Raw genomic sequence first — 11,960 nt, 5'->3', positions numbered from 1 at the left:
ATTTTTCTGTGCCTAAGAGAGTAGGTAATGAGAGAGACCACATAGAACACGAAGAGCAGAACCTGCTAATTACCATTTCACAAACATATTATTCCAGCAATGATACGATTCAAGTGAAGTATCTTTCTCAAGTTAATGGGACAAGCTATAATGCACTTTTGGGCAGAGTGTTATGCACCTGACAAGCAGATGCTTAGCCCTGGGAGATTTAACTTGTATGCTTTTGTCATCTGACAAATGTCATCTAAAATATAACAGCACCTGCAGTCATGTAATCCGCTTTGGTTGATGTGGTTTCAGAAGCCAAGCTAATAAACAAAACCATAACAGTTTCATTTTCTTGCTCTGTCCTACTGCACTACAAAAGTTTTTGTTCCCAAAAATATAGTAGTAACTAAAATGTACTGTATGACAATGAATCTGAAGATGAAACCAAAAGGCAACTATTGAAAGGTTGACGAGCCATTTGTTTGTCCAAACAAGTCCAGTAGCTCTAAATTATTTTTAAGTATTGAAGTAGTAAATATTAACTTGTACTAAATTCTTTATTTTAAGAGGTAATTTATTGTGTTTTCTATGTACAGTATGTGTACCATTTCAGCATATTATCCCTGTTCCCTCTCTGTAATCAGCTGATTTCAAATTTCTGCAGAGGAGCAACAAATAAAGAATTGCTATTATTAAAAATCTTTGTGTGGATTATTTGGTATTGGCTGAATGCATGGCAGTGTTGTTTGATTATAACTAGTGTAATATTCATTATATCTACCACCTACACCTATCTTTAGTTATATCCAGTTAATGGAATATTTCACGTTAAATTCAAGCACGGACCAGAGTTTGACAATCGTGACAGGATCTGACAGGTTTCAGCTACAGCAGGCAGATTCACAACTGTCACAGTTTGCCAAGTGACGACGTTTGGCATTGTAGATAACGTTTGGACGGTCTCCAGGGATGGACTTCAAATGGCTATGATCAGGACCATGGAATACAAATGTACACACTGACATTATACATGTATGGAAACATTATTACCAATGGGGACAATTATTAAATGTTATCTTTATGGTTTGAAATGAGATGGAAAAGAAAACCTGTGTAAATCCATAATTGAGGGAGCTGGAAAAAGGCAACAAGTAAAAGCAATAATATAACTTTAATTATTCAAGTATTTGTTTTTTAATATAAAAAACATACAATATATAACAACAACCCCTTTCAGGATAGATGCTTTCACAGTAAATGTCACATTAGCTTATAATACTAGAAACCTTTGAAAAAAAAAAACATTTGAAAAGAAAATTTGGCCATTAAAGCCATTCACGTTCTAGAAAATATAAAAATTTTCCATTATTTCAGTAGCAGTGCTTCAGTAATTACTGATATGCCAGATACACATGATAATACATCCACTCTGGAACGGTCTTAGCTACAATTAAAATCTTACTTGCACAACATGATACTGTATTTCTATTGATGCGTGGAGATGTTGATGAGCTGAAACAGCTGTCGACATACAGCATACATTACCAAGAGCAGTAGCTGGTTTAATGAGAAGCAAGTAGCTGACACAGATAATTACCCCAAGTAAGAAAATAATCTCAAAATGGAAAACAACTCATTGCATTTAAAACCTAAAATCATATATCTGACTTCTTTTTCAGAAAGAAGAGGCAGCAATATTATGGCAATATGTAAACAAAAACATCAGGCAAATTCATAATAACAGAGCATCCGCTGAATTGAGCTACATGGGATAGATTACTACTAGTGTCTTCTCTTTTATGAAATTATCAAATGAAAAACAGAAAATTAAGTTTCATCTTGGTCTGTTTGCAGATAGATAATATTATCACACTGCAGCATTATGAGACTGACGGACTATTGGAAGGGGAGAGCATGATGCAGATGTATTTTGTCCCAACAGACGACCTGGATTTATCGTCAGATTAGATTTATAGCTGTGTTTTCAGTCTTAAATAATACCTCTGGTTTCATTTGTAAATGATACTTTTAAATATATAATATTGATTTAATAATAGTAATGTGATACTTTATTGATCCCTGTGCAGAAATTCTCTTTTGCCTCCCTTGCACCCGTCCAGGAAGGGCAGAGTGCTGAGTCAGCTACAGAGCAGCAGCCCTGCAGCTGGTGGGGATTCAGTGTCTTGCTCAAGGACACTTCAGCAGGGCGGACGCTTGCCAACACGACGGCTTGAACCGAGGTCGTCTGGCTGAAGGACTAAAAATGAGCATGTAAAGTATATTCTGTTCAAACTGGAACTGGAGTACAATAACAAAATGACTTTCAATAACAACACCACATTTTAGATATGCATGAGAATATGCGCTTTACAAGCCTCATGCACTCATTAACAATCATGAGGTGGAATCAGTAGAAGTAGACGTATAGATGGATGTTAATTAAAACAGCTGTCATGAAATAGAGACTCGCAGCAGCCCTCACTGTTTTTACAATAGTCAGTGTAACTCGGATGAAATTCCAAACGGAGAGAAAAGGCAAAAGGAAAATATAAGAGGTGGCCCCGTAGTCCAGTGGTCCTCATGTCCCTAACATCTCAGGTGCTTCTTGCTGGACATGTCATTCCAAATGCGGTGCATCTCCTCCGGGGAGATCTGGTGGACGGTGATAACCCGCCGGTACCTGCAGAGACTGTAGGCCATTTTCCAGTGATTAAAACCACTGTTCTGATAAGGGTGTATACCCAGCTTACGCAAACACAGTCCCACATACACATCCTCCAGGTGTAACAGTCTGGTGTGTAACGAAGTCTTGTAGATTAGATCCGCCACATCTGCTGAGAATATGTAGCCGGTGCCCGAGCAGAACGGGGGGTATTTACTGTCAGGATACAGGTCTCTGGGCATGTACCACTTACTGCGCATATCCCTTATGGGACCTCCGTTTATCACATAGCCTGTGAAGTATCTCCTCCTCGGCTTGGTGGTGGGCTTCAGCAGCTTGTAGATCAGATTGTCCATGTTGACAAAGATGTCGCTGTCTGTCTTCATGACGTACTGGGCTTTGGGGCAGAAGGTGGCCACCCAGCGCATGCCCATCATGGTCTTGAGGGTGAGGTTGTGGTAGGAATCGATGAAGTCCTCCACCACGATGTCATGGAAGATCTGGCTCTCCTGCTCCACCATCTGGTTCAGGACAGCGTCTGTGTTCCTGCCCAGCAGAAAGACGGTGACGATGTGGATGTCGCTGAACGTGCTCTCATCCCCCCAGGTCTCCCGGATGGCCTGCCGGGCATCAAACTCCTTGTGCGTGGTGCTGATGAGGATGACCAGGAAGGGCGTGGCGGTTTCGCACTTCTTCGGCTCATTAATGATAAAGTCAAAGGCATGTGGGTTGAGGGGGCGGGTGCGGATGTTGCTGAAGGTAATGTTTTTGTGGGGTTTCACAATCTTCCGTATAGGCACAGTCATCTGCCCGACATAAGAGGATGTTGGGCGAGATATGCTCAAGTACCACAGAGCACTTGCCCAGCAGACCACTGTCAACAGGTATAAACATGAGACTTTTGAAGGCATTATGCTGCATTTAGGTGTATTTTAATGTGTTGGATCTTATAAGGCTTTCTTTCCATTAGCAGTGTTTCTCCCAGCAAGGCAGCATTAAGCTGCTCCAGCATGCAGCTTGACATTAATTGTCAGTAATGGATTACTTTAGAGAGAAGTGGTGCTGTTTGCTTTTTAATGCAAAGCAGTTTAAAATTGTATGGACGTCCAATTTCTCTTCTTGACACTCCCGCTTCTCCATTTACATCTGCAACAGAGAGAGAGAGGGAGAAATGGTACATTAACATAAAAAATAGAATATGTTCAAGAGGCCCAGAAAATCATGAAATGTACTGTTACAGTTTCTCTAAATTCAATAAACTAAGCAGCTGCAATTCAAATATGAATATGAGCCACAACATGGATTTTCCTACCAACAACTGCGGCATAATCCAAGTCTTAATTTTCTACAGCTTCTAGAACAAAGCAACCTTTTCCTTTCAGTGAGGTGCATCATATAATAAAATGCAATTTGACTGTTGTTTTATATTTTATACAGTAAATGAGTTCAAATACTGTAGAAACATTGCAGAGAAATCAAATGTTTTAAACTAATCCTTCGGCTGGTCAATTGCAAAGTCTACAATTTTCAGTTTCTAGAATTACCCAGGTTCCTCGGCGTAAAGAAGAAAGGCAAGGAATCAGATATAATTGGTATCTAATAAAAGGCCAATGAAGCACTTTGGACCAAACACACTTGGGAAAGGTTCTGGTGCCATCAGCCATCTAGCAAAATCTACTTATCGCATGAATGTTTATTATTCATTGTCTGTTTCTTATATGCGGCCAGGTGGGAACCATATTTAGAACACTTAATGCATAGGGAACTGCAGCATAAAATAGCCTTAGCCAAGACATTCTGCATGCCTACTGCAGAAATGTGTAACTCCACCACAAACAAGGTCTTAGAAATGATGACACATTGCTGTGACAGGCCAACGGTGCTCTAGTAAATAATTATATGACGACGGCGCTCACATTTTCAATTTCAGTTTTATCTGCACATTGGCCCCAGCATTCAGTGACATAGAATACTTAATGGCTATGATACAATAATAATATGATGCAGATTTCGCAATAAAATCTGGGGTGGGTTAAGTTTTATCTAGGAAATGACACTGAAAGTGACATACAGTATGGGATAAATGTCATGATTGACATATGGGGAGAGGGAACGAGGGGACAGAATTAAACCACAGTCAACTTGTGAGGTTGTCATTGAACTCCACAAGTCACTAATAAATACTGTTTTACTGCTACTACATTTTTACAAAGCAGTGGGCACATTACTGATTTGTCTCACCTACTTTTTCAAATCAATTCTTGCCTCAAGAAAAATAATCAGAAAATACAGCCACAAGCAACCATTAGCAGGGTCCAATCCTATGGGGCAAATGATCTGACAGTGAGAACATAAGCTTGATTCATCATTATGGAAAAATTCTACATCTCAAGAATAGAACATTTCAGTGCAACTGCAGGTGAAATGGTTCCTGACATATTGCCATTTGAAAACCTGCCAATTGCCAAGTCCTGACGGTGGTGCTATTCAGCAAGACCAAAAGTCTGACGCACTTTGGGGCCTCTTGTAAACAGGTAGACCTATGTGAATTTTGAATGCTCCAGCACCGATAAAAAATAATAATAATAAATAATAATACATTTAATTTGTATAGCAGCTTTTCAAAAACAGAGTTTTTACAAAGCACATTACAGTGCATGAAATGACACCATCATCAAAAACATCAAAAAAAGAACCAGGACAATAGTCGTCAATAATAAATTAGTCACAAATAAATAGGAACAAAGGCAGAAAGCAATTTTATAAAAATGGGTTTTAAGAAGAGATTTAAAGGACTGAACTGATTTTGCTGGCCTTAGCTCCTCAGGCAGGGTGTTCCACAGTATCGGGGCTCTAATGGAGAACAGCTCAGTCTCCTTTGGTCTTCAGTCTAGACTGTGGAACTGACAGGAGGGTCTCTGCCCGAGGACCTCAGGGTGCCGTCTGGCTCGGAGGGAGGTAAAGGGTCAGGTGTAGCTAGGAGCTAAACCATGTAGTGCTTTTAAAGTAATAAGTACAATCTTAAAATGGATTCTAAAACAAACAGGTAACCAGTGCAGGGAGGCTAAAATTGGGGTGATATGGTCTCTATGCTTGGCACCAGACAGAAGCCTTGCTGCAGCATTCTGACTGAGACTCTGAGACTTTTGGGTGAGGCAGCAGTACACAGAGTTGCAGTAATCCAAGCCAGAGGAAACAAATGCATGAATGACCTACTGTGAGTCAGCTGAGGATAATAGTGGTTGAATTTTTTAACATATACTCTAACCCTGCACAACCCTTTTAACCTGTGTGCCAAAAGTTAAATTGGAGGCAAAGAACACTCCGAGCTATGGGCTTCACGCTGCAAGATAAAAGTCTTGCGCATTTAGGAAAAATTAAGCATTTGGGAAATATGCCTCCCTTCCTGTTTGTCGTCTTCTTTTGTAATTCTAATCTAAGAAAGAAAGGCAAGGTCAGATATAATCAGATGTGATCAGTATCTAATAAAAGGCCAATGCACCACATTTGGACCAAACATACTTGGGAAAGGTTTTGGTTCTATCAGCCATCTAGCAAAATCTACTTACAGCGCCACCATCTGGCAGAGCGGTGTATTTTTTGTTGCCTGAGTATTGGGGGAGATTTGAAACCTATCCACCAAATTTGGTTGCTGTCTCTGAGGTGCAGATTGTTTGACAGCAGACAAAGAAAAAGAAGAAGAAGGAGAAGAAGAAGAAGATGAAGAAGAAGAGGAACAACAACAACAACAGCAATACATCCAAAAATACGCTCTGATTTATTGCTAGTGTTGTGATGTAATTTATTGTAGAGGCAGAGGGTTCTCTGTTTAATTCTACCAGTCTTTGCCTCAAACATGCAGATGCCTTTTGCTATGGCATATGATGAAGGACCCTGGAATGCACTTATATAACAACACAGCGGGAAGAACACATCCTGCTCATGTATTTATCAGAGCTTTCGAAATGTCTAAAAATTGTAACATTCTTTTCTTGGCAACTTTGTTTCTACAGTAACAACACTAATGGATGAACAGCCATCAGTGACATCACTTTTCAGTGACATTAATTAATTGATGACTACTGTAGATTGGATTGTATGCCTGCACTTGCATATAGATGAGGTATAGATTTTGTACCAGGACATAACAGTGAATGTGACATTTTTATTACAGTATTTGAATATCGTGGTGCACAGTCTATTATTTGACATTTCACAAACATGGACCAATGCACGTTTAAAAGCAAAACCAAAGGTAAAAATAGTGTGCAAGTGTTCTTGTTCTATGGCTCAAAAGAGCTTCGGTGTTGGCAGCGTTCTGCATGACACAGTGATATGGTGGCAAAAGGGAACATTGTGGCATGATAAGCTTCTCCCCTGGGGTGTTTTTTTTTTTTTTTCATCTTTGTGGAGTGCTGCACTGGTATGATGTCTGCTTATTACTGAGCTGATGGAAATTTGGCATGTCAGTTTTTTGACCATTCAGGCTGCAATATGGACACTGAAATGGCATGAAGCTGTTTCTTTGTTTGTGCTTTTGCGCAGGTGGTTGGGCATGTGTACAGGCTTCTGTGAGGCTCTCACCGACTTATTTTCTTTTCACTCAGTGAAGTCAGTAGGCAGATCAGCCAATGCACTTCACAGGAGAATGGCCATACTGCAATAAAGCTCTCAACATTTCCATCTTCAAAGCTGGAGAGTACCCAAACACAGACTGAGCAGCAAAACATAGCCATAATAACCTGATTAACGTTGAGTCCTATAACCAGAGACTAAAATCACCCTCAGAGAATAGGCACAATATCTACCAAGAAAGGAAGCCACTCTGTCAGACTGGAATACATTAACAGAGAAGGAAAATACTTATTTGGAGTCAATGCCTTCATCTTTGTAAAAAGGTCTATCACATGAATTAGAACTGGGTTATTTTACCCATGGACCATGAGAAATATAATCTATCTCTTTCTGTCTGACTGCTTCTATATTGTTTATCTGTTGTCACTTCCAGAATAGATCTTAGAGCAGCAGATCATCCGTCTGAGACTCTCTTACAAAAGGTGTTTTCTCAGTTTGCTTCATACTGAACCCCATTCCCTCGGGTCTTTCAGCAAAACTGTTAGTCAGGAGCATTTGCTCACAATATCAGACCTCTCCTCCTCTAGTGAAATCGCTGCCAGATCTCATAGGTATTAAAGAATCAAACAATGGTTCCCATTTGAGAACAGACAGCATGCACAGAAACTCCAATTCTTTATAATACCAGAGGAGAGACATGTAGAACGGAGACAGAATGACAGGAGCAGGCCAGGCAATGACGCTTTATCTGGGGTTGATACAACAGGAAAAGTGAAACAAAACAAACATACCAAAAAAAGCAATGCACATACAGTACATGCACACATGCTCGAATACACAATCAGCATGGCCAGCTGGCAGCAACGAATCACTGTGTTCAACATTGTCGCTCTGAAATCCCTCTCTTTCCAGACTTCAGCAAAATATTTATGAGACAGAGCTAGGCAATCTTTAAGTGACAGTTCATTTAGCCGGCAATTTGTAAAACATAACCTTCTCTGGTTTTCAGAACAAGCATTGCTAAGGTTGGTCTGGGTCTGGATATATATGCATCACCACTTTAAATGGACCACTCAATTTGTCCCTGACTCTGATGAAGGAGACTGAACAATGAACATTTTACTGCTTCTGAGTGTATTCCATTAATTCGTTCATAATGAATTGAAGGTGCTCTATGCAGAAGCGAAATTGAAGTGAGAGAAATTGCGATGTTATTGCTATCTGCGCACACCAATGACTCATGCACCGACAGACCTTGGCTAGCAGAAGTGGCTAGCAGTGTGAGTGGCAGCTCAGCATGGTCAGGCATTTTTACTGCCACACAATCAAATCAAATAATAAATCACTTATCATAATAATTGTCATGACGATATAGTACATAGCGCGTCATTCATAACTGTAATTCCCGGTATCAGTTCACATTTATTTTTCGGCATCAAATACAGTGTGTGTCTGTGTGTGCGTGTGTGTGTATGTGTGCAAGAGAGATAGAGAGAAATGGGCCTATTTGTTGCCATGGAGTCAGGTGGCAGCAGAAGTCTGTCTTAAAATGGTGAGAAATGGTGAGATATGAGGTAGATAGTGGACTAGATCATATAGAGAGAGAGAGAGAGAGAGAGAGAGAGACATAGAGATCTCGACTATGTTCAGGATGAATGGTGAGTGACAGTCCGCTGTGAACAAAAGACAAAATATAATTATATGCTCTGTTCTGTTGCCACCTCACTGAGCAACGGCATCCAAAGAAATATTTAAACTTGATTTAGGTAAAGTGGCCATGAAAGATTGCTTGTTTCTGCTGAAAATCTATGGCCATTCACTCTGTGTACGGAGAACTGGGGACATTCATTGCATCTGAATAATATATGTTGGCAAATATTTTGTGGACTGGAAGTAAGTGGATCATAAATATAATAAGACCAGTGTAAATAATGTTCAACAGTGTAGTGACAGAGGACTACTTTACCTTGCTACGGTTTATCAGATGGTTTAGACATATTGCTACGCAGTTTTAGACGTCTTATTATAGATTTCTTTGTCAACCAATAAAACGTTAAAAAAAATCACCTGTCATTAGTTATGTACAAGATGAAATCCTGATGGAAATTAAGAAAATTATGAGTTCCTCTGAAATCAAAATGCCCCTGTAAACAATTTCAGAGTTTGGTCGCACTATGGTTTCAGCTACTGATGTGTGTGTGGAGGTCTAAATGTGGTCGTTTTAGCTTGTGTTTAGATTACTGTAGCATTGGAGCAGAGCCTGCGGGCAGGCAGCCAGACCTTTGCAGGGCTATTACTCCAATCTATCTCCATAATACTGGATGTCACACTGAGAGTCAATCATAATGTCTCCTATTCTGTGTGACCAGACTTGGCTGGTGACTGGCAGAAAGGACGGTAAAACATAAAGAGAACACTGACCTTATCATTCACCTGCCTAAATAGACACAGCATGTTTCAGCTGGTTTAATAACACTCCACAGTCCTGCGCTGAGGTTTATACAGGGAGACGCAGGCACATGGTCAAACCTCTGAGCAATACGCCTTGAGGACAAGCAGTCCATTGAAACACAATAGAGAAACACAATGGGGAGTGTAATGAAATGGTGAAATAATTAGTCTACGCTATCAGCGGAGAACCAATTTATCATGATTTATTGTATAGCAAGGGGCAAACTTGTATGGGGAGCACAGCACAAAGACAGCCATTCATCAAGACATGACATTCCTTTCTCCAAGCCTCTGGGCTGAGTGTTCAGAGGACCACTTTCTAAAAAGGGCTATTACGCTCTCCTCTGTACACAACAAAAATTACTTGATTCATGGACCCATGACCATCTATAGACAGGCCTCTAAAGTGTTTTTCCAATAACAACGTCTCTGAGCTAATAGATTGCCAGATTGAATTAACTGATCCATACACCGTTGGCCTATTGGGAAGGGCTTACGCCAAAATTTTTAATTCGTTACCTTGGGTTTCAATTGACAAGACACTCTCTCCTCGTTTGAACATTGTTGATTATAATTTCAATCACGCAAAACAATAACTGCCGAACTTCTGAGGGAACAATAATAATACATGCATTGTATTTCCATATCTCGCTGCATTCTTCTTGCAGACTATATCTACACCACGCTGATTTAATACCAGCCTTTCTGCTGGGTTTTGACAGTCCACATCTCATTGTAATGTGCCATAATTCCCTGCAAGCCGTCTGTTGCTTTACATTTAAACACATAAAACAGCTTCCCTGGTGTTCAGTAGTGTATGGAGGTCACTGGGAAGGTTGGATTACTCCTTTTGATGACTCCTGTCCTCAGAATTTCCAATTCAAATGTGGATAAGAATCCTGGCATGGGACAAGCGTCAGTGTATTTTCTCATAATAACAAATAATTGAATGATAACTCATATGAAAAACTGATGACAGGATTGCCTGAAAGAGCAGAGATGTGAGAAAAATGCTATGAAAATTGTCAGAGTGTAGCACAGCAAGTGATATGTCTTAAATCTCCCTCCCAAACATTATTTTGCTGCAAGCCACATTTGTAAGCTTAGTTGAGATTCGCCGACCTTGGAGAAGAAAGGAGGGGGACCATGCATACATTTTCAGTGCTACTGAAAGGCTTTCTCACAACATTTATTTGAACCTCTCTATATTTTATGTGCAATTTTGCTGTAGTCTATTACAAAACATCAATCAAACAAACAGCCAAGTGAAAAAGACTTTTTCATCACTTGCAACTCTATAAATGCTCCATTCCAGAAAGACTGTGTACTGCGTTAGATCTGTTGTTCTGGGGCCACAGATGGCTTTAGTGTTTCAGACCGAGAGCTCAAACAGGTCTACAAAGTGTCCTGTGTTAATGTGAATACGACCACATCCTGCATATATGCTATAATTTCACATATTGTTTGTCTTCATATTCTCATTTTCTCTTCTTTATTATGTATTGTATATATATTGATATTTATATACTTTCTTTTTTTTACTTATCTATCTATCTTTATTCTTTGCTTTATCCTATTAATATTTGCTGGTGCAACAGCCAATTTTCCCCATGGCAAAGTTTCATTTTATCTAATCTTATTTTATCTTATCTTATCTTATCTTATCTTATCTTATCTTATCTTATCTTATCTTATGTTATCTTAGAGTTCTGTTTGAGCTGCCATTTGAATTCTGAGAGTTCTGCCTTGGAATGAATACAATGATACTTTATCTACTGCAAGCTGAATCTTTGAGGGAACCATATGAGAACAGAACAGAATACATGAAACATAGAGGGAAACAAAAACATGCAATAGTGGCTATCTAATAAGGCTTTTGATTTATTATATGCCCCTGCATGCATTTAGAGGAGGGTGAGATACAGTAATATTTGAAATCAAATGAACAAAAGAATTAGATTCCCCACTCACAGACTCCTGTCTTATTTGTTGCTCCCTGACTGAAACATTAGGGGAATATTGTCATTTACATATTTTATGCTTAGGGCTTGATTTAAATTGTGTTCCGCTATTATAGCAAGCCAAACACTGGAGGAAAATCTATAGAGGCAATTAAATGAGTGAAGCTACATTAAGCTGAATGAAAACTTTTGATAGATTGGAAGAAGCTGGAAAACAAGCTCATAAAACTGGCATCACTCTTACTTTATTCCACAGGGAGAACTGGACAACATCTTATGGGCAACATCAGTTCTAGAAGAAAGTTGATAATATTTAATACATC

At 39.5% G+C, this 11,960-nt stretch overlaps 1 protein-coding gene across 1 annotated transcript; it reads right to left on the bottom strand.

The window, feature by feature from the left end:
* Window positions 1-2,574: 2,574 nt before the first annotated feature.
* Window positions 2,575-3,561, bottom strand: b3galt1b (UDP-Gal:betaGlcNAc beta 1,3-galactosyltransferase, polypeptide 1b). Its single transcript, XM_071925303.1, has one exon. The coding sequence runs from the start codon at window positions 3,559-3,561 to the stop codon at window positions 2,575-2,577; it is 987 nt and encodes a 328-aa protein (XP_071781404.1).
* Between the last annotated feature and the right edge of the window lie 8,399 nt (window positions 3,562-11,960).

The sequence above is a fragment of the Centroberyx gerrardi genome, chromosome 10 (assembly GCF_048128805.1).
Source record: "Centroberyx gerrardi isolate f3 chromosome 10, fCenGer3.hap1.cur.20231027, whole genome shotgun sequence".
In the NCBI taxonomy this organism is placed as follows: Eukaryota; Metazoa; Chordata; class Actinopteri; order Beryciformes; family Berycidae; genus Centroberyx; species Centroberyx gerrardi.
Note: the sequence above shows the minus strand (reverse complement) of the source record. Positions and strands in the feature narration are given on the sequence as shown.